At 38.7% G+C, this 23777-nt stretch overlaps 1 protein-coding gene across 2 annotated transcripts in view; it reads left to right on the top strand.

The window, feature by feature from the left end:
* SPAG16 (sperm associated antigen 16) overlaps nucleotides 1–23777 on the top strand; it is a 1112034-nt gene that overhangs the window by 6566 nt on the left and 1081691 nt on the right. The window contains exons 2-4 of one of the 2 annotated variants that reach the window (XM_055398454.2): nucleotides 17624–17670; nucleotides 18873–18968; nucleotides 23010–23128. In XM_055398454.2, coding sequence (XP_055254429.2) covers nucleotides 17624–17670; nucleotides 18873–18968; nucleotides 23010–23128 — 262 coding nt within the window. Of the gene's footprint in view, nucleotides 1–17614; nucleotides 17671–18872; nucleotides 18969–23009; nucleotides 23129–23777 lie in introns of both variants that reach the window. The other variant, XM_088842002.1, reaches the window with a different exon arrangement.

Below are 23777 nucleotides of genomic sequence, written 5' to 3'. Positions count from 1 at the left end.
ATCACTCATCTAAAGCCAGATTTCCTGGAATGCAAAGTCAAGTGGGTCTCAGGAAGCATCACTACAAAAAAAGCTAGTGGAGGTGATGATTCCAGTTGATTAATTTCAAATTCTAAAAGATGATGCTGTGAAAGTGCTGCACTCAATATGGCAGCAAATTTGGAAAACTCAGCAGTGGCCACAGGACTGGAAAAGGTCAGTTTTCATTCTAATCCCAAAGAAAGGCAGTGCCAAAGAATGTTCAACTACCACACGTTTGCACTCATCTCCCAAGCTAGCAAAGTAATGAGAAAAATTCTCCAAGCCAGGCTTCAACAGTACATGAACCATGACCTTCCATATGTTCAAGCTGGATTTTGAAAAGGCAGAGGAACCAGAGATCAAATTGCCAACATCTGTTGGATCATTGAAAAAGCAAGGGAGTTCCAGAAAAAATACATCTGCTTTATTGAGTAAGCCAAAGCCTTTGACTATGTGGATCACAACAAACTGGAACATTCTTCAAGAGATGGGAATACCAGACCAGCTGACCTGCTTCCTGAGAAATCTTTATGCAGGTCAGGAAGCAACAGTTAGAACTGGACATGAAACAACAGATTGGTTCCAAATAGGAAAAGGAGTATGTCAAGGCTGTTTATTGTCACCCTGCTTATTTAACTTCTGTGCAGAGTACATCATGAGAAATGTTGGGCTGGATGAAGCACAACCTGAAATCAAGATTGCAGGGAGAAATATCGATAACCTTAGATATGCAGATGACACCACCTTTATGGCAGAAAGTGAAGAAGAACTAAAGAGCCTCTTGATGAAAGTGAAAGAGGACAGTGAAAAAGATGGCTTAAAGCTCAACATTCAGAAAACTAAGATCATGGCATCCAGTCCCATCACTTCATGGGAAATAGATGGGAAACAGTGGCAGTCTTTATTTTGGGGGGCTCCAAAATCACTGTAGATGGTGATTGCAGCCATGAAATTAAAAGACGCTTCTTGGAAGAAAAGTTATGACCAACCTAGACAGCATATTAAAAAGCAGAGACATTACTTTGTCAACAATATGCCATCTAGTCAAAGCTGTGGTTTTTCCAGTAGTCATGTATGGATGTGGGAGTTGGATTATAAAGAAAGTTGAGCACCAAAGAATTGATGTTTTTGAACTGTGGTGTTGTTCACAATTGGAGGGTCTCTCTTGAGAGTCCCTTTGACTGCAAGAAGATCAAACCAGTCCCTCCTAAAGGAATTCTGTCCTGAATATTCATTGGAAAGACTGAAGCTGAAACTCCAATGCTTTTGTCACCTCATGCGAAGAACTGACTCATCTGAAAAGACCCTGATGCTGGGAAAGATCGAAGGCTGAAGAAGAGGATGAGATGGTTGAATGACATCACCGACTCAATGGATATGAGTTTGAATAACCTCCAGGAGTTGGTGATGGCGAGGGAAGCCTGGCATGCTGCAGTCCATGGGGTCGTGACTGAGCAACTGAACTGAACTGAACTGTTCCAGGAGCACAGTATATTTTTCCATTCCTTTGTGTTAATTTATGTCAAATTTTTCAAATGCTTTTTGTGCATCTATTGAGATCATCACGTGCTTTTTATCTTTTATTTTGTTAATGTAATTTATCATATTGATTGATTTGTCCTTATTGAATTATTCTTGCATTCATGGATAAATCCCAATTAATTATGATGTATGCTCCCTTTCTGGTTGTTTCTGTAGTTTCTTCTTATATTCTCCTTCCTTGTGGTTTGATGATTTTCTTTACTGTTGTATTTGAATTCTTTCCTTTTACTTTCAGTATATATTATAGGTTTCTCTTTATACTTGCAAATCTATATATATAGCAGTGTATTTAATAGTTGCTTAAATTTTAAAGTATTATGAAAGCACAAGCTTTTTACCTCCCCATGTTTTATGTTTTTTATTTAATATTTTACATCTTTTTGCTTTGTGTATTCCTTAACAACTTATTGTAGTTGTAGCTGGTTTTGTGACTTTTGTCTTTAACTTTCATAGCTTTTTAAATATCTGATCCACTTCCTTTGCTTTTACTAGTGACATTTTTTCTTTTGTATATTTTCTGATATCTTGCTATGACCTTTCATTCTACTTAAAGAAATCCCTTTATGATTTCTTATAAAGCTAGTTTAGTAGTGATGAATTCTTACTTTTGGGTGTCTAGGAAATTCTTTATCTCTTCTCCAATTCTGAGTGATAATATTGCCAGCTAGAGTATTCTTGGTTGTAAGTTGTGTTTTTTTTTTTAGCACATTAACCATATCATGTCCCTCTTTTCTGACCTGTAAAGCTTTTGCTGAAAAATTGGCTTTAGCCTAGGGGTTTCCTTGTATGTGGCTAGTTGTTTCTTTTTGCTGCCTTTAACATTCTCTCTTTATTTTTAAATTTTGCCATTTTTAATTATAGTATGTCTTGGTGTGGCTGTCTTTGGGTTTATCTTGTTTGGAATTCTCTGTGCTTCCTGGACCTAGATATGTTTCCATTCCCAATTTAAGGAAGTTTTCAGCTATTATTTCTTCAAATAGGTTTTCTGACCTATCCTTCTTGTGTCTTTCCCTCTTGGACCCCTAGACTATGAATGTTAGCATCCTTGATGTAGGTTTCAGTTCAGTTCAGTTCAGTCGCTCAGTCGTGTCCGATTCTCCACGACGCCATGAATCACAGCACGCCAGGCCTCCCTGTCCATCACCAACTCCTGGAGTTCACTCAAACTCATGTCCACAGAGTCGGTGATGCCATCCAGCCATCTCATTCTCTGTCGTCCCCTTCTCCTCCCGCCCCCAACCTTTCCCAGCATCAGAGTCTTTTCCAGTGAGTCAACTCGTCGCATGAGGTGGCCAAAGTATTGCAGTTTCAGCTTTAGCATCAGTCCTTCCAATGAACACACAGGATTGATCTCCTTTAGAATGGACTGGTTGGATCTCCTTGCAGTCCAAGGGACTCTCAAGAGTCTTCTCCGGCACCACAGTTCAAAAGCATCAATTCTTCAGCCATCAGCTTTCTTCACAGTCCAACTCTCACATCCATACATGACCACGGGAAAAACCATAGCCTTGACTAGACGGACCTTGGTTGGCAAAGTAATGTCTCTGCTTTTTAATATACTATCTAGGTTGGTCATAACTTTCCTTCCAAGGAGTACGCATCTTTTAATTTCATGGCTGCAATCAGTATCTGCAGTGATTTTGGAGCCCAAAAAATAAAGTCTGACACTGTTTCCACTGCTTTTCCATCTATTTCCCATGAAGTGATGGGACCAGGTGCCATGATCTTTGTTTTCTGAATGTTGAGCTTCAAGCCAACCATTTCACTCTTGATGTAGTTTTAGGGATTCTTTAATTATCCTCATTTTTTATTCCTTTATTTTTGCTCTTTATAGTGAACGACTTCCACTGTTCTGTTTTCCAGATTGCTTATGTATTCTTCTGTATCTTCCAACCAGTTGTTGATTCCATCTAGTGTATTTGTCATTTCAGTTATTTTATTCTTCATCTCTGGTTGGTTCATTCCTATATTTTCTAACTCTTTATTGAGATTTTTCACTGTGTCCATTTCTTATTTTGTGTTTGGTGAGAATTTTTATGACCATTACTTTGAATTCTTTATCAGGCAAATTATCTCTTTTTCTGGGGGTTTTATCAGGTTCTTTCATTTAGAACATTTTCTCTGTATCCTGATTTTGTTTTCCTTTCTGTGTTTGTTTCTGTGTTTTAAGCAAAACACTTATTTTCCTCAGTCTTGAAGTCATGGTCTTGTGTAGGAGCTTTCTGCTATAGAATGCATGTGCTGGTTGGCTTTGGTGGGCTGGCTGGAACTGAAGTGGCCATGGGCTGGGAAAGAAGGAGGGTCTTGAGTTGTGCTGAGTGTGGGCTGCCTTGGCAGGGAACCTGGAGCTTGAGTGGGCACAGGTAAGGGACATACTGTGGTGGGTTTGGTAGGCATTATTAAGTCTGTTGCCTTTGTGATAGGATTCAGAGTGAGTGAGTTTGTGCATGAGCCCTTTAAGAGTGGAATTTTGGTTTCTTGTCAGAATCCTCTAGCTCTTCTGTATGTAAGACCCATTGGTTTTCAAAATTCATACTTTATGGGGCCTCATATCTGTCTTGCAGATCCCCTGTCCTAGAGTTACTAATATGGGACTTGAATTCCTTGCTCTTTAGCAAGGGCTTCCATGGTTGTGATAACCCCTCCCACTGGTGGGCTTCCCTGGTGGCTCAGATGGTAAAGAATCTGCCTGCAATGTGGGATATCTGGGTTCAGTCCTTTGTTTGGTAAGATCCCCTGGAGGAGGGCACAACCTGCTCCAGTATTCTTGCCTGGAGAATCCCCATGGATAGTGGAGATTGGCAGGCTATAGTCCATGGGGTGCCCATGGGGTGCAAAGAGTTGGAATTGACTGAGCTACTAAAAACACAGCACAGCACTCCCACTTGTGTGGGTTGCCAGTCTATGGATGAGGGTCTTGACTCGATCTCAACTTTATCCCTCCTACATGTCTTGATGTTGTTTTTTCTTTATATCCTAATGTAGCAGCGACGTTGTACTAGTCTTCAAGTTGTTCTCAGAGAGAGTTGTTCTCTATGTAATTGTAGTCTTGGTGTGTCCATGGGAGGAGATGAGCTCAAGTTCTTCCTATATGCCATTTTGATCCCATCCTTCTTTTAGGATTTTATTGTCCTCTTTGTGAATTATCTAGTCACTGCTTTTCTTCCATCTCTCTTTGGTTGCATATTTTGGGTTTCAACCAGAGGGTAGTCAAGAGGTTACTAAATATTAAACCAGTCAGTTTTCCTGGATTCAGTCTTCAGGTCATGAGACTGAATGTCTTTCAGTCTTTAGTCATGTGAACCTATAACCCTTAGTTAAATGAAGTTTGAGGGTAACTTTTGAATACCAATTATTCCTGTATCCCTGGTAGCTCAGATGGTAAAGAATATGCTTGCAACAATGCAGGAGACCCAAGTTTGATCCCTGGTTTGGGAAGATCCCCTGGAGAAGAGGAGAGAAACCCACTCCAGTGTTCTTGCCTGGAAAACCCCATGGATAGAGGAGCCTGGCAGGCTCTAGTTCATGGGGTCACAAAGAGTTGGACATAACTGAGTAACTAGCACAGAAAAAAAAAAGGTGATTATGTTAGTTGCTGAAGTGGGACCTTTTTGGATTTAAAGTCTTTAATTTCCAGGTAACTTAATTGAGCTATTGCAGTGATAAATAAAAATTATAATATGCACAAATGAATTAGGAATCTGATGTTCTCTACTTTGCACATATACTTAATCACTTCTAATTCACTAATTTGGTCCTGGACTTTCCTTGTTTATGACTGAACAGTTGCTCCTAGGATACTAGACAATGAGCTGTTAATATTGACCAAGGCTTGTGAAAGAGCTTGACTCAAATTCTCTAGGAAATCACCCTTTTCTTTACTCCCCAACATTCAGATATAAAGAACGTGTATAGGCTAGTGTGGTCCAAACCAGAAACCTAGCCATGATCCATGGGAGAGTGGCTTCATTAGAAATCTCACATTCTTTTAGCCAGTTTAGAGAATGTGTCCAGGAAACAGTATTACTGCCACTGAAACAACCCTCCTTTGTAACTGTCTAGCTACAATGGCACCACCTGTATCTCTTCCAAAGCACTTCATATCATTGCTTATATGTTTTAAACATAAAATAATGCAATATACATGATATTGTGTGCAGGTCTGTGTTTGTGTGTTAATCACTCAGTCATGTCTGACTCTGACACCCTATGGACAGTAGCCCAGCAGACTCCTCTGTCCATGGAATTCTCCAGGCAAGAATACTTGAGTGGGTTGCCATTCCCTTCTCCAGGAGATCTTCCTGGTCCAGGGATTGAATCCAGGTCTCTTGCATTACAGGTGGATTCTTTACCCTGTGGAGTCATTGGGGAAGCCCCATACACCATATGCTGCTGCTGCTAAGTCACTTCAGTCGTGTCCGACTCTGTGTGACCCCATAGATGGAAGCCCACCAGGCTCCCCCGTCCCTGGGATTCTCCAGGCAAGAACACTGGAGTGGGTTGCCATTTCCTTCTCCAATGTGTGAAAGTGAAAAGTGAAAGTGAAGTCGCTCAGTCGTGTCTGACCCTTAGCGACCCCACAGACTGCAGCCTACCAGGCTCCTCCATCCATGGGATTTTCTAGGCAAGAGTACTGGAGTGGCTTGCCATTGCCTTCTCCGCATACACCATATAGTTCTTATCTTAACTATTTACAGAATTTTAAGAGATCTAGTCATGGAATATATGAATTCTCTGATGAAAACTTTTTTAAGAAAGATACTAGCAGCTTTGTGAAATATAAGGCTATATTTTAACTATGTGATCTATAAACTGGTTAGTGGGTGTCTCTAGTAATTGTAACAAAGATTGATAGTCATTTATCAATGAATTCTCTATTAAAAATTAATGCTATTTGGAAGAGGTTTACAAGTGTAGTAGTGACCAAGGATGGTTGTCTTTTAATATGTGACTGCAGACATTTGCTGCTGCTGCTGCTGCTAAGTCGCTTCAGTCGTGTCCCGTGTCCGACTCTGTGCGACCCCATAGACAGCAGCCCACCAGGCTCCCCTGTCCCTGGGATTCTCCAGGCAAGAACATTTGGGAGTGCCTAATTCCAGTTGAGAGATGCAGGCTGGAATGAATTATACTAAAAAAGCTGATGCTTAATTGATTTTTTTCCTCCTTGTTGAAACAAAGGCCTTATTCAAGGAAGAATAATGAAATGCATGAACTCCAGGGAAGCAGAGCTACCAAAGTAGTATTGTTTTGGTTACCTACCCACTTTGTGCTGATTTACTGCTTCCCTATCTGGTTTTTGATTATTATTTTGTCTTTCTAGGCATTTTAATACTAAAAATTTGACTTAGGACATCAGTTTGCTGGCCCCTGGAAAGATTTCCTTTGGCCCCAGCAGCAATTTCTGAGGGTTGACTGAGTTTAAGCCTGTCCTTTTAGGTTAATCAACTCTGGATGCAGGCCCAAAGTCAGCTATTTCCAAAAATGCAAATTAAGGATTCCAGATCCTGAAATATGGTGATCACTCTAAATCGATACCCTATCTAAGATACATGTTCAGTTGCTCAGTCTTGTCTGACTCTTTGTGACCCCATGGACTGTAGCCTGCTAGGCTCCTCTGTCCATGGAATTTTTCCAGGCAAGAATATCAGTGTGGGTTGCCGTTTCCTACTCCAGGGAATCTTCCTGATGCAGGGATCAAACCCTTGTCTCTTAAGTCTTCTGCATTGGAAGGCATATTCTTTACCACTGGTATGAAAGACTGAAGGAAGCAAAACTGAAGTGGTAAGTATGGCAACAAATGTGCCAGTTATTTGCCATCTTTGGCCTATATTTTTCAGTTAACTTTATTTAAACTGACTTTCCTAAGAAAGTGAACATGACTATAATGATTTGTATTTACAGTACATTTCTTTTATTTCAATTTGGTGAAATAAAATGTTGATCACGGAGAATCCACTCTAGATTGCCTCCAAGTACATTGATTCTACAGTGGTGGCAAAGGTTACAAAGCAATTTCTGTCTACGGTAGCTTTGGGAAATCATATAAAATATAATTAGCTATATGTTTCACTAAAATTCTTTATAAAGCTGATGTTGCTGGCAGTGATCACTGCCTATAGATGCAGTAGTGCAGGGGACCAGTATGTGAGGAACTTTATATACTGCTCTCATCTAAAAAGTGTTCATTTCCTTCTGGCTGTGGTCCATTTGCAGAACCTTATGTGTGACCCCATTGCACCAACTATCACAACAAGCTCTGCTCCATTAGGCCAGCTGAAATGCTTCTCTTGCAGTTGTGTCTTCCATAGTACTGTGATGTATTTAGAGCTTCTTGACAGTTTCAGTGTGGGTATATATTTGCCTGTTTTCTGACAATATCTGCAAGGTCAGGATCTGGTATAGATTCTGTTAGTGCAGAAACTACCAGTTAGTTCACCCATGGTAATGAAGTACCAGGGAACTAATTTCTTGTGTGCATGCTCACAAGTGCTATTATACTCCTTCCAGAGCAAGTGTACATATGGAGAAGGATCCTTAGTCTGAGACCAGGCCATGACTCTAGAACATAGTACCTGGCCTGGAAGAGGGCAGTGTTGAGGACTGTGTGTGCATGCCAGGGAGGAAGGGGGTGGCTATGGATAGTACCCTGGGCAAGATCAGACTAGAAAACCAGGACATTATTAAGTGTCAGGTAAAGTTCAAGCTGGCAGAGAAGCAGGACCAGATCTGAAGGGAATAGAGTAGAAAAAAAAAAAGAATTTTGGAATTGAGAGTTCAGTGACATTTTTTGAAGGAAAACTAGGCAGGTAATGAATGGGAAGGGAGTTTTGTAAGGACTCAGAGTCAGCTTGGCAACAAGAAACTGATTTTAAGCAGTGGAAAAATAACTTTGAAAATTGTGACCAGCTTAATTGTATGGAAATTTCCTGGAGGATAGAGATTAGATTACAGATGAGAAGTTCAGTTCAGTTCAGTCGCTCAGTCATGTCCGACTCTTAGCGACCCCATGAACCACAGCACGCCAGGCCTCCCTGTCCATCACCAACTCCCGGAGTACACTCAAACTCATATCCATTGAGTCGGTGAGGCCATCCAGCCACCTCATTCTCTGTCGTCCCCATCTCCTCCTACCCCCAATCGCTCCCAGCATCAGAGTCTTTTCCAGTGAGTCAACTTGTCGTATGAGGTGGCCAAAGTATTGCAGTTTCAGCTTTAGCATCAGTCCTTCCAATGAACACCCAGGATTGATCTCCTCTAGAATGGACTGGTTGGATCTCCTTGCAGTCCAAGGGACTCTCAAGAGTCTTCTCCAGCACCACAGTTCAAAAGCATCAATTCTTCGGTGATCAGCTTTCTTCACAGTCCAACTCTCACATCCATACATGACCACGGGAAAAACCATAGCCTTGACTAGACGGACCTTGGTTGGCAAAGTAATGTCTCTGCTTTTTAATATGCTATCTAGGCTGGTCATAACTTTCCTTCCAAGGAGTAAGTGTCTTTTAATTTCATGGCTGCAGTCAGCATCCGCAGTGATTTTGGAGCCCAAAAAAATAAAGTCTGACAGTGTTTCGACTGTTTCCCCATCTATTTCCCAAGAAGTGATGGGACCAGATGCCATGATCTTCATTTTCTGAATGTTAAGCTTCAAGCCAACCTTTTCCCTCTCCTCGTTCACTTTCATCAATAGGCCTTTGAGTTCCTCTTCACTTTCTGCCATAAGGGTGGTGTCATCTGCATATCTGAGGTTATTGATATTTCTCCCAGCAATCTTGATTCCAGCTGGTGCTTCTTCCAGCCCAGCGTTCCTCATGATGTACTCTGCATATAAGTTAAATAAGCAGGGTGACAATATACAAACTTGACGTACTCCTTTTCCTATTTGGAACCAGTCTGTTGTTCCATGTCCAGTTCTAACTGTTGCTTCCTGACCTGCATACGGGTTTCTCAAGAGGCAGGTCAGGTGGTCTGGGATTCCCATCTCTTTCAGAATTTTCCACAGTTTACTGTGATCCACACAGTCAAAGGCCTTGTCATATTCAATGAAGCAGAAATAGATGTTTTTCTGGAACTCTCTTGCTTTCTCCATGATCCAGCGGATGTTGGCAATTTGATCTTGGGTGCCTCTTCCTTTTCTAAAACCTGCTTGAACATCTGGAAGTTCCCGATTCACATATTGCTGAAGCCTAGCTTGGAGAATTTTGAGCATCACTTTACTAGCGTGTGAGATGAGTGCAATTGTGCGGTAGTTTGAGCTTTCTTTGGCATTGCCTTTTGCCCAATAAAACTAGAATTGAAGTAAGTTTTATCTTTCAGGCAATTCTTGATGAATTGTGCATTTTTATTCTCGCAATATTGCTTCTAAAGCAGTGCTTTCCTTCTTTTCCACATGTTGCTCCATCAGACCTTGCTTCAGTCTGTCTTTCTGGCTGTCCCAAGGACTGAGGGGATCAATATCTGTACTGTCCAAAGTGTTCTCTTTATGAGAACCTAAGAGCATGATTTCTCTCAGGATTCAGAACCAGAGATTGCTGTACATCTGCTGAGAAATTCATCTATTTTCTTTGGATGGGTACTGAATTGGTATCTGATTACATTTTTGTCTGACCCTGACTGCTGGGAAACCTAGTCTTAAAACTGTGGCTTATATGTACCAAACTACAAGAGACCTTATGGCCTGTATTTTATCTTACTTCTGCTGTTTCCCTTTCTCTTCTAATTTCCATATTCATTTATTTGTAACTCCATATAACTGTATGCTTGTCTGAAAACTGCCGCAGAATTCTTTGGGGATAATTTGTCCATGTGTTGCGAGCCAGCTAGTCATATAGACAGATGCATACAAACATACATGCCAGAGTACATTTACTTTTTCAGTAACACTGCAATATCATATTTCAATTGAGTTGCTTCTGGGAAGATTTTTCTGTTCACATTTTATTGTGGCTGCTAAGGATGATCCTGGTTCCTGTTTGGGGTATTTGTCCTCTTTCTGACCTTTTGTCTCATGAATTTCTTGCTCTTGGTTTATTTAATGTTTGAGTCTATTGCTCTGTATCTCTTTTATACTTCTCCTTACTTTAGGGTCTTCAGATGGAGCTGTTTAAAGGTTTTGATTTATCTCTTCATAATATGACACTTGAGAGCTTGGAAAACAGATTATAGAGTTCATTATTGGGAATATTGGTAAAAATTGTACATGGCTGTTGTGTCACTGTAGAAACAAGATGATGTAGTTGAGAATTCATGGTATTTGTATTCAAGAAACTTATCTTTGTCATTCGTGTCTTTGGTCTTGGCCAGATCTCTTCTTCCTGACTCAGTTTCCTTTTTTTTCCCCGCAATTTTTCCTTTTTATCCCCCGCAATTTTTCCTTTGTTTCCTGTGCCATTCACTCTTACAGGGTTTTAATAGTACATATGGTATGATCAGAGAGGCCTGGCGTGCTGTGATTCATGGGGTCACAAAGAGTCGGACACGACTGAGCGACTGAACTGAACTGAACTGACTGATGGTATGATCAATGTGACAATACTTTTTAAGCATTATAAAATGGTATTTTTCCTCCTACTCTTATTTGATTGTGGGGAAATACGATATTACAAGCTGGAATTAAGATTGCTGGGAGAAATATCAATAACCTCAGATATGCAGATGACACCACCCTTATGGCAGAAAGTGAAGAAGAACTAAAAAGCCTCTTGATGAAAGTGAAAAAGGACAGTGAGAAAGTTGGCTTCAAGCTCATCATTCAGAAAACGAAGATCATGGCATCTGGTCCCATCACTTCATGGGAAATAGATGGGGAAACAGTGGAAACAGTGTCAGACTTTATTTTTTGGGGTTCCAAAATCACTGCAGATGGTGATTGCAGCCATGAAATTAAAAGACACTTACTCCATGGAAGGAAGTTATGACCAACCTAGACAGCATATTAAAAAGCAGAGACATTACTTTGCCAACAAAAGTCCATCTAGTCAAGGCTATGGTTTTTCCAGTGGTCATGTATGGATGTTTTTTTTGGGCTCCAAAATCACTGCAGATGCTGATTGCAGCCAGGAAATTAAAAGACGCTTACTCCTTGGAAGGAAAGTTATGACCAATCTAGATAGCATATTAAAAAGCAGACACATTACTTTGCCTACCAGAGTCCGTCTAGTCAAGGCTATGGTTTTTCCCGTGGTCATGTATGGATGTGAGAGTTGGACTGTGAAGAAAGCTGATTGCCGAAGAATTGATGCTTTTGAACTGTGGTGCTGGAGAAGACTCTTGAGAGTCCCTTGGACTGCAAGGAGATCCAACCAGTCCATTCTAAAGGAGATCAGTCCTGGGTGTTCATTGGAAGGACTGATGCTAAAGCTGAAACTGCAATACTTTGGCCACCTCATGTGACGAGTTGACTCACTGGAAAAGAGTCTGATGCTAGGAAGGATTGGGGGCGGGAGGAGACTGGGACGCCAGAGAATGAGATGGCTGGATGGCATCACCGACTCGATGGATATGAGTTTGAGTGAACTCCGGGAGTTGGTGATGGACAGGGAGGTCTGGCGTGCTGTGATTCATGGGGTCACAAAGAGTCAGACACAACTGAGAGACTGAACTGAACTGAACTGAACTGTATGAATGTGAGAGTTGGACTGTGAAGAAAGCTGAGTGCTGACGAATTGATGCTTTTGAATTGTGGTGTTGGAGAAGACTCATGAGAGTCCCTTGGATTGCAAGGAGATCCAACTAGTCCATCCTAAAGGACTGGTAATGGACAGGGAGGCCTGGCATGCTGTGCTTCATGGGGTCGCAAAGAGTCGGACATGACTGAGCAACTGAACTGAACTATTATATCTCATCCCTAGAATCGGAGAAGGCAATGGCAACCCACTCCAGTACTCTAGCCTGGGAAATCCCATGGATGGAGGAGCCTTGTGGGCTGCAGTCTATGGGGTCTCTAAGAGTTGGACACGACTGAGCAGCTTTACTTTCGCTTTTCACTTTCATCCATTGGAGAAGGAAATGGCAACCCACTCCAGTGTTCTTGCCTGGAGAATCCCAGGGATGGGGGAACCTGGTGGGCTGCCATCTCTGGGGTCGCATAGAGTCGGACACAACTGAAGTGACTCAGCAGCAGCAGCAGAATCCTTAGAATATTTTTCTTCGATAGTAGTTACAAGTATTCTTTAATATTTCCAAAGCTTTGAGGACAAATAACATTTTTCTCTAGGTAGCCATGTTAAAGAAGCTGCTTTAACATTTCTTCCTCACAATAATCTTGTCAGCAGTTGGTTTAAATTATAAAGTCTATCCAGATCGTTTTAGAATATTTACTTATTTGTGAACTTTATTATGGAATGAGCAATGATGAAGGATGTTGTTTAGGTGCTAAGTCATGTGCAACCCTTTTGCAACATGGACTGTAGTCTGTTAGGCTCCTCTATCCATGACATTTCCCAGGCAAGAATACTGGAGCGGATTGCCATTTCCTTTTCCAGGGGATCTTCCTGACCCAGGGATTGAACCAAAATCTCCTACATTGCAGGCAGATTCTTTCGTGCTGAGCCACCCAGGAAGCCCTAGTGATGAAGGGTAGCGTTAATTTATGGAAACAAATGACTGCCTACAATTTCAGCTTCTTTTTTTCCCCCCAAACTTCAATCTTTTTGTTTTATATTGGGGTATAGATGATTAACAATGTTGTAGTAGTTTCAGGTGAACAGTGAAGGGACTTAGCCATACATATACATGTGTCCATTCTCTTCCAAACCTTTCAGGCTGGCACAAACGATGAGCAGATTTCCATGTGCTATATAATAGGTCCTTGTTGGTTATCCATTTTGAATATAGCAGTGTACACGTGACTGTCCCAAACTCCATAACTATCCCTTACCCCAGGAACTCTAAGTTTGTTTTCTAAGCCTGTCACTTTCTGTTTGTAAATTAATTTGAGAAATTTGATATTTCTTCTTCTCTATCTGATTTACTTCTCTCTGTATGACACTTTCTAGGTCCATCCATGTTGCTGTAAATGGCCTTATTCCATACTTTTTAATGGCTGAGTAATATTCCACTGTATATATGTACTACACTTTCTTTATCTATTTCTTTGTCAAGGGACATTTATATTGCTTCCATGTCTTGGCTGTTGTAAACAGTGAAGCAATGAACATTGAGGTGCCTGTATCCTTGTGGATCATGTTTTTCTTTGGATATATTCCCAGAAGTGGGATTGTAGGGTTTTATGATAGTTCTATTTTTAGTTTTTTAAGGAACCTCCACACTGTTCTCCATAGTGACTGTACCAATTTACATTCCCACAAACAGCGCAGGAGTATTCCCATCTCTCAACACATTCTCCAACATTTGTTGTTTGTGGATTTTTTTGATAATAGCCATTCTGACCAATTTGAGGTGATATTTCATTATAGTTTTGATTTACATTTCTCTAATAACATCATGGCAAAAGATGGGGAAACAATGGAAACAGTGACAGACTTTATTTTCTTGGGCTCCAAAATCAGTGGACAGTGACTGCAGACATGAAATTAAAAGATGCTTGTTCCTTGGAAGAAAAGCAATGACAAACCTAAACAGTGTATTAAAAAGCAGAGACATTACTTTGCCTGCAAAGGTCTGTATTCATTGCTGTGATTTTTATAGTTGTCATGTACGACTGTGAGAGCTGGACAGTAAAAAAGGCTGAGGGTTGAAAAATTGATGCCTTCAAACTGTGGTCCTGGAGAAGACTCTTGAGAGTCCCTTGGACTGCAAGGAGATCAAACCAGTAAATCTTAAAGGAAATCAACCCTGACTATTCATTGGAAGGGTTAATGCTAAAGCTGAAGCTCCAATACTTTGGCCACCTGATTCGAAGAGCTGACTCATTGGAAGAGACTGTGATGCTGGGGAAGATTGAAGGCAGGAGGAGAGAGGGATGGCAAAGGATGAGATGGTTGAATGACATCACTGACTCAATGAACATGAGTTTGAGGAAACTCCAGGAGATGGTGAAGGACAGGGAGACCTGGCATGCTGCAGTCCGTGGGGTCGCAGAGAGTCAGACATGACTGAATGAACAGCAATAACCAGTGGTGTTGAACATCTTTTCATGTGCCTACTTTTGTTCTCTTTGGAGGACAGGTCTTCTGCACAGTTTTTGAGTGGCCTGTTTGTTTTCATGCTATTAAACATCATAAACTGTTTGTAAATTTTGGAGACTAATCTTCTATCAGTCACATGATTTGCACATATTTTCTCCCAATCTGTGGGTTGTCTTTTCATTTTATTGTTTCCTTTGGTGTGGAAAAACTTTTGAAAGTTCCCATTTGTTTATTTTTGTTTTTATTTCCATTATTCTTGGAGATGGATCAAAAAAGATATTGTGATTTATGTCAGAGGGTGTTCTGCCCATGTTCCTCTAGGAGTTTTATAGTGTCCAATCTCTCATTTAGGTCTTAATCCATTTTGAGCTCACAAAATCAACTCATGACCATTGTTTCTCAGAAAGGGACATATTTTTCCAAGAAAAAGAGGCCAACTTCCTATAGCTGAACTTCAGGAAATTTTATATCATTAAGTGAAAATGTGTCAGGAAAATATAAATCTAGAAAAGGAGGAAGATTCAGAATGCCTTTTATGTATCCATTCATCTTAACAGAAGATCATGGGAGATTTAGGAGACTCCTCAACAGGTACTCATATCTTTCCAGAACAAGGGAAGGAAAAACAGACACTTGTTTTTATTACAAGCCAGGCACCATTCTAAATGATTTCCATATGCTAACCCTTGTTAACAAGAGATGTAGTATAGCCTAATGAAAGCCAAACTTCTAGCGCTGTTTCCCAACTCTGTTAGGTCCTGACTGTGTAACTTTGTGCATCTGAGTCCTGATCTGTAAAACAGAGATAGTAATAGTTCATCCTTATCGGTGGGATGAGGATGAAATTATTTAATACATGTAAAACCCTTAGGAAAGTGCCTCCGTTCAGTTCAGTTCAGTTCAGTCACTCAGTCGTGTCCGACTCTTTGCGACCCCATGAATCGCAGCACGCCAGGCCTCCTTGTCCACCACCAACTCCCGGAGTTCACTCAAACTCAAATCCATTGAGTCGGTGATGCCATCCAGCCATCTCATCCTGTCGTCCCCTTCTCCTCCTGCCCCCAATCCCTCCCAGCATAAGGGTCTTTTCCAATGAGTCAACTCTTTTCATGAGGTGGCCCAAGTATTGGAGTTTCAGCTTTAGCATCAGTTCTTCCAATGAACACCCAGGACTGATCTCCTCTAGAATGGACTGGTTGGATCTCCTTGCAGTCCAAGGGACTCTCAAGAGTCTTCTCCAGCACCACAGTTCAAAAGCATCAATTCTTTGGCGCTCAGCTTTCTTCACAGTCCAACTCTCACATCCATACATGACCACGGGAAAAACCATAGCCTTGACTAGATGGACCTTTGTTGGCAAAGTAATGTCTCTGCTTTTTAATATACTATCTAAGTTGGTCATAACTTTTCTTCCAAGGAGTAAGCGTCTTTTAATTTCCTGGCTGCAATCAGCATCTGCAGTGATTTTGGAGCCCAGAAAAATTAAGCCTGACACTGTTTCCCCTTCTATTTCCCATGAAGTGATGGGACCAGATGCCATGATCTTAGTTTTCTGAATGTTGAGCTTCAAGCCAACCTTTTCACTCTCCTCTTTCACTTTCATCAAGAGGCTTTTTAGTTCCTTTTCACTTTTTGCCATAAGGGTGGTGTCATCTGCATATCTGAAGTTATTGATATTTCTCCCAGCAATCTTGATTCCAGCTTGTGCTTCTTCCAGCCCAGCGTTCCTCATGATGTACTCTGCAAATAAGTTAAATAAGCAGGGTGACAATATACAACCTTGACATACTCCTTTTCCTATTTGGAACCAGTCTGTTGTTCCATGTCCAGTTATATTTAATTTTAGTGTGCTTTTTTTTTTGAAAGTTGCTCAGTCCTGTCCAACTCTTGGTGACCCCATAGACGGTACAGTCCATATATTTCTCCAGGCCAGAATACTGGAGCTGGAGTGGGTAGTCTTTCCCTTCTCCAGGGGAATCTTCCCAACCCAGGGATTGAACCTAGGTCTCCCGCATTGCAGGTGCATTCTTTACCAGCTGAGCCACCAGGGAGGCCCAAGAACATTGGAGTGGGTATCCTATCCCTTCCCCAGTGGATCTTCCTGAACCAGGAATGGAACCGGGGTCTCCTGCACTACAGGTGGATTCTTTACCAGCTGACTTACCAGGGAAGTGCTTTGTTTAATCCAAAGAAAAAGTCATTGTGAAGGACTCAGAAATACTGGAAAATTCAGTGTGGTTTGAGATTTGTTTGAAAAATTTATTGTCATAGTTTTCCTGTCCATCATTTTTATCTCTTTCTAATTTATGATACTTTGATACGATGTACATTTTTAGAAACCTTTTTAGAATAGAGTTGGAAATTATTGGACAGTGGCTCAGCTGATAAAGAATCCCGCTGCAATGCAGGAGACCTGGGTTCGATCCTTGGGTTGGAAAGATCCCGTGGAGAAGGGAAAGGCTACCCACTCCAGTATTCTTGCCCGGAGAATTCCATGGACTGCACAGAATTCCATGGGTCACAAAGAACTGGACAAGACTGAGCTGCTTTCATTTTCACATAGACTAAAAATAAAGCTTTTTTTTTAATATATTTTATTTTATTTTTATTTTCTTTGTGGCATTTTATTTATTTTTTATTTTTTTATTTTTTATTGGAGGCAAATTATTTTACAATATTATATTGGTTGGTTTTGCCATACATTGATATGGATTCACCCCGGGTTTACATAAAAATAAAGCTTTTAATGAGTTTGGATTGTGTCAAATAGTAATTTAAGATAATAATTTAAATATTTTGTTTTAAAACTTCTATAATTGTGAGCTGTATGAAGAGAAAATTAAAAAAATAATTTATATTTACTAACTTGGTAAGATATTTGAATCTAATAACTATTTTAAGGTTATATCAGCTTTTAAATGTACTAATTTTATTCCATGTATTTTGAGATTCAAACTTGACAGTATATTTAGAGGTCACTATAACTGAAGCATCTGAAGATGATTATGAATATGAAGAGGTAATTTGTTCATTTTATGTATTTTTTCTGTAAATTCATTACTGTCATTCCTGTGAAATAGTCCTTTTTATTTTTCATTAAACCTTGTTTTTCTTCAGTGATACCACGATTTCAACTGAATGTAGCTAATCACATAGTTAAGAATGAGATCTGAAAATTGTATTTAAAAATTTAGATAGGTTAACACATCTGGCTCTTTTGATTTCCCTGTTAATTGTTTTCAGAGTCAGTGTCTCATCACCTTCCTTATGGATCCATACTAAAGTCTGTCATCTCTGTCTAGCAGGTGTTCCCTGTCATCGACTCTGCTCTTGGCAGGGTTTCCCAGATTTCTACTACCTTCCCGGAGCATAGATCCTATGCTTCCTTGCAACTTAGCTATACTTCTATCTAATAGTTACTGTCTCAGACCTTTCCTTTAATTCATTGTTCCAATGGAGCCTATCATTACATCTGAGACTATGAGGAGAGAGTCACTCTAAGATGCCAGAAACTATAAAGGAAACTGTGGAAGCAAGCCTGAAAGTTGTGGCCTGGGCAAGCAGGAGATATTTTACTACTGGAAAAGTAGAGATAATATTAATACATACCACATGAAATGTATTAATAAATGTAACAGGCTTAAAGCTGTGATCAACACATAAGAAGCATGCAATAAGTGTTCACTTTCATTAATGTCATAGAGTCAATTTCATTCTTCCAAGAGCTTAACATTCAGACTTTTTCTTTTTAATATTAGACTTAATTTACTAGAGATTTGCAGTTGCTAGTATAACTACTAGCTACAGTCCATGGGATCACAGAATCACACATGGCTCAGTGACTAAACAACAAATGGAAAGTAACGGTGGAGAAAATCTGCAATGAGGAGAGACTGGTAGCATGTAGAAGGCCTAGCTTTTTTTTCTTAGCAGATTTTTTTTTCAGTAGTTAGTCTGTATTTCCCAGTACAGATAAAAGAGATTGCCCATAGCTAATATCAAGTTATTCGAAGTAAGACTGAGTGATGTTTATAAGGAAATCAGAGGGCTGCCTACTTGTTAGTTGTTAATATTTTATAGGTCTTCAGAATGACATAGTGTCTTACATAAAGTATATTTCTTTGATCATTTGTTTTGTGAGGAAAGTTTATTATCTAAAATGAAATAAGGTATTTTATATTCCTCTTACTCTTTCTATCCTTATCTTTCTCTGTGATTTAGATACCAGATGACAATTATAGCATTCCAGAAGGTGAAGAAGATCTGGCAAAAGCAGTTCAGATGGTCCAAGAACAGGCTACAGATACCCAGATTTTGGTGAGAATTTTGAAAATAACCAAAGCCTACAGTTTAACAGTGCTCTTTTCTATGTGAAGTTTTGAAAGTCATTTAAGCTATAAGTTCTTCACTTACTAGATGCAGCTCTATCACCTAATGTCCTTTTCATTTCTATTTATCATCAGACTTTTACTTTTAGTACATAGTGGTATTTACTCTGCCTTGCATCATCATTTTCCACATGGTGGTCACTTTTGCATGACTTTGCAAACAAATGACACTTTCAGAACTGTCTTTAAGCTCAATGAGGTTTAACCAAGGGTTTTCAACACTTGCACAAAATTTGTTATTGTATACATGTACTGCAGTCTACTTTGTAAGCATCTGTGTCTTTTGTTTTTTATGGAAGTATTTAGATCACAGGGAATGCTTGATATATCATTTTTTTCCTTATGAGGCTTATGAACTCATTTCACTAGAGAATATGGTGGATGCTTTCTAATTATAATGCCACCAATTAACCATACATAGAATGATGGCTTTACTGTAAAATTGAAAGTTCATTTAAAATTGACAGTAATTTAATGATGATAGAAAAATATTTGTAAAGTACTGCTAATACTAATTAATACTAAAGTCATGCTAGTACTAATTAAGAAGATGGCTTTTCCTCAAAAAGGAAACCTTCATGTGAAATGTGAAGGAAATTATTATACTCTTATTTTGGTGCTGATTTGGCTTCCTTAGTGCAAAATAATATGGGATAGACTTCACTGCATATTCTGCCCTGTGTCAGTCCTTCTGTATTTTGTAGATTTCCTCAGGTGAGAAATCCAGTAACTCCTTTCCAACATATCTGTCCATTCAAAATTGAAAAATGCTGAAGAGCAGAATTTCTTGAATCCAGGATTGATTATATTCTAAGTGGAGGGCTTTAGCTCACAGTAAACTCTATTCTCTAATGTATCCTATGGATGTAGTTCCTTCTGTTGCTGCTGCTGCTTAGTCACTTCAGTCGTGTCCAACTCTGTGACCCTATGGACTACAGCCTGCCAGGCTTCTCTGTCCATGGGATTCTCCAGGCAAGAATACTGGAGTGGGTTGCCATTTCCTTCTACAAGGGATCTTCTTGACATAGGGATCCAACCTGGGTCTACTGTATTGCAGGCAGAGAGTTTACTGCTGAGATACCGGGGGAGCCCCAGAGTTCCTTCTAGGTAGACATAAAGTGAAGTCTGCTACACAGGTTTTATTAGTCTGTTGGGTATCTCCATGCAATAAATTTATAGGTAAATTTAAAAATTTTCAATGATGAGAAGTGGATAAACATATCAGTTGCATGATATGTATTGCTCATCATCTTCCTTCTTGCTTTTTACATCATTAAGTTAGTGAGTGAAAGTCACTCAGTCATGTCAGACTCTTTATACAGTCCATGGAATTCTCTAGGCCAGAATACTGGGGATCTTCCCTACCCAGGGCTCAGACCTAGGTCTCCCACATTGCAGGCAGATTCTTTACCAGCTGAGCCACAGGGGAAGGCTGAGAATATTGGAGTGGGTAGCTTATCCCTTCTCCAGCAGATCTTCCCGGCCCAAGAATTGAACAGGGGGTCTCTTGCATTGCCGGTAGATTCTTTACCAACTGAGCTATCAGGGAAGCCTCATCATTAAGTTGAGGAGCATTGATAAAATACTTTATGTACTACTGATTTATAGCAGTACTTGGTAGCATAGATATGTCTAACATAATGATTGACACATAGTACGCACTCAATGTATAGCAGTTGAATAAATCGGTGGATAAATGAATCATTGAATGATAAAATTATGACCCAAAATATAATTGTATATGTTATCATGCTAGAAGTTGTTTGTAAATCCAAAGATAAATCCAAGAAGGGCAATTGGGGAATAAATTCAACGTAGTCGCTCATATCTTCTGAACTAAATATCAGTAATTCTCTCATCAATTACTCAAAAGCTAACTGAAACTCCTAACTTTGCAGGAGTTAACTTTCTAGATTTATGACATATTATAGCTGATTGACTGTCTTTTAAGTTTTTATCTGTTTTTTTGAGCTCTTTAGAGAAATATTACTGTGCAGAAAATTCACAAAAATTTCCTATAGGCATTTAAAATTAAATATGGATTTATATTGTGATAAGCACTTCAGTTTTATATTTATAATTTGGTTTTTGTTTTTATAGTGTTTTGTCTTCAAAAGCTAACTTTGAGTTGTGCCATGGGCTTTCTGTTTTGAGATTATTTATTGTTTATGAAACCAGCTTCCTTTTGTTATGATTTTATTACATCTGTTTATGATCAGCATATATTTTCTTCTATGTTAGAGGATAGTAGTAATCCCAATTCAATGAAGACTTTCAGAATTTTTATTAAAGTTTGAAAATAAATAACATTGCTACTAGGGTATTGAATATATTTGAAATTATTAAAAAGTCAAAATTTGGAAGTAATGTAAATAGATTTATTTGTTAAAAATTAACAAGTCTTATTTATTTATTGAAGAGTTGACATTTAAATGAATTCTTGCAATTTTCTTTAAACCTTGGTAATGTATATATAAAATATATATATATTTGAGAATTGATACAATTTTATTTCATAAACTTTGAACTTTCTGTTCTATACAATATCAGTTTCCTTGATAGGTACAATGGTTCTAAACTCTGAAATAAAATATAGCTTTATTATATTTAGAGTGATTAATGAAAAAAATTAACATCGGAAATGTTATTAATCTATAACAAATATGTGGTTTGGTTATACTGTCACTTGTTTCTTGAAACTGAAGTCTTTTTTCTAAGTATATATGTAAGGAGAAATAAGAATAGACACACACATATATTCTTTAAAAATATTTGTATGTAATTTTATGAAAAAAAGTCCACTTACATTCAAGCTGAGTTTTCCCCTTTACAGCATGAGCCTTCTTTTTAGCATATTATTGCCATTTGTGGGAGTAATTCTTTTGGTTTTTAGTTTTTTATTTTGCTAATATTGTTGGTGCAGTCTCGAAGGTCCTTTTATTCCCCATAATTCTATAATAATATAATTTTTATAAAATTATAATTTTGATCTTTAAAGATGACATTAGCAAGGTTCCTAAATAATGTAATTGTTAAATTTCCTGACATCATCTCTCTACCTCCTCCTCTAAGAATATGAGACATTTCTTTGAAATAGTGTTTGTGGGAGGTTAATTAACTGAACAAAAACTACTACACTGTTTAACATATTTATCAATAGTTCTCAAAGAATTTTATTCTAAGATATTTTCCTGTATATTTATTCAGAAATACTATCAAATATCTAAACATGTGGACATGGTGGGGTTCTAGTAAACTTTATTTATGAGAAAAGTTAACTCACCTCTGATCTAGCTGATAGACTTATTTCCATTATGAAATAGGAGTACAAGGGTGCTCTATTGTGAATTTCTTCCATAGTGCTTTCTAAAAATCGAGGTACCAAAATCGCATTTCTTTTTATAATGATAATAAATAAAAGAATGAAACAATCCATACTATACTTTTTTCTTTTTGAGTGTGTTATATACTATTGTTAGGGCAAGCTGACCCCCTTATTGTTTTCTGGACAGTCCACTCACAGTCTTGTCTGCCTTTGTACTTGCTGATGCTGTATCTGGAACATGACTCCACCTCTTTTCTAGATATATGTTCACACGTCACTTTCTCGATGTAATCGTTCTTCATCATGCTACATACATAGCAGACCAGCTCCACACTCGTATCTGCTCCATACGTGGCTTTCCCTCACTTCCACCCTCTGCTTTTACCCCCAGGCACTTAGTATCAGTGGCAATACTGTATATTTTTAATTTACTCATTTTCTGTCCACATTCACTTGATTATTAGTTATAAGAACTGAGTCTTGTCTGTTTTCATCGCTGCTTTGTCCCTAGTGATTAAAATAGTTCCTGGACGTAATATTCAACAAAATTGTTTAAAAAGTGAATGAATGAATGAACGTATGGCCTGGCTGTACAATTAAAGCTTTGATAATTTTTAAATAGATAATTTCACTTTTAAATTTTAGGAGCAGAAAATAGTCTTTTCTCCAAAGCATACAGTACCTGAAGCAATAGAAGACTTTCTTTGCAATTTCCTGATCAAAATGGGAATGACCAGAACTCTTGATTGCTTTCAATCTGAATGGTAAATAATTAAGTAGATAGTTTTCTAGAAATACTAACATTGTTTAACATGTATACTTTTAATCATCTCAAAAGACTTTGAGTGACTCAGCTTATGTAAAATGAAAGAGCTGGATAGAAACTTTTTCCATCACTGCTACTGAAACTACAGCACAAACACACAATCAGGATATCAATTTCAAAAAAGTTTTAAATTAAATATCTTTTCTAAATACTCAAATTTAAGTGATTCTCAAGAATCAAGAAAATGGAACATCTCTTGGAGTTATATAATCCAGGGCTACTTAATGAAATATTTAAAGTGTATCTTTTACATAATTATGAGTATTATCTCCTGCATAAGACACATCCTGCTAACAGTACTACTTTGCTTGTTTTACTTAGAATGTAATGCCCTACTTTTCTCTACGCACACAACTGATTCTTTTTCCATGAATTCCCTTCATTTATAAGTAAGTGAAATTACATTGTCAGATGATACCTACACAAGGCTTTCTTGTTATAACTGAAAACTTTAATAACTTACTGTTATGAAAATCAGCAGGCATACTGTCTTTATTCCTTTGCTATAGCGATAATGTCATCTGGCATATTTTTGGACTCCTTAGCATTCTTTGACAAAATATTATTAAATAATTGGATAATAAATG

The sequence above is a fragment of the Moschus berezovskii genome, chromosome 2 (genome assembly GCF_049115385.1).
Source record: "Moschus berezovskii isolate FMDL1 chromosome 2, NW_MosBer_1.0, whole genome shotgun sequence".
Taxonomy (NCBI): Eukaryota; Metazoa; Chordata; class Mammalia; order Artiodactyla; family Moschidae; genus Moschus; species Moschus berezovskii.
Note: the sequence above shows the minus strand (reverse complement) of the source record. Positions and strands in the feature narration are given on the sequence as shown.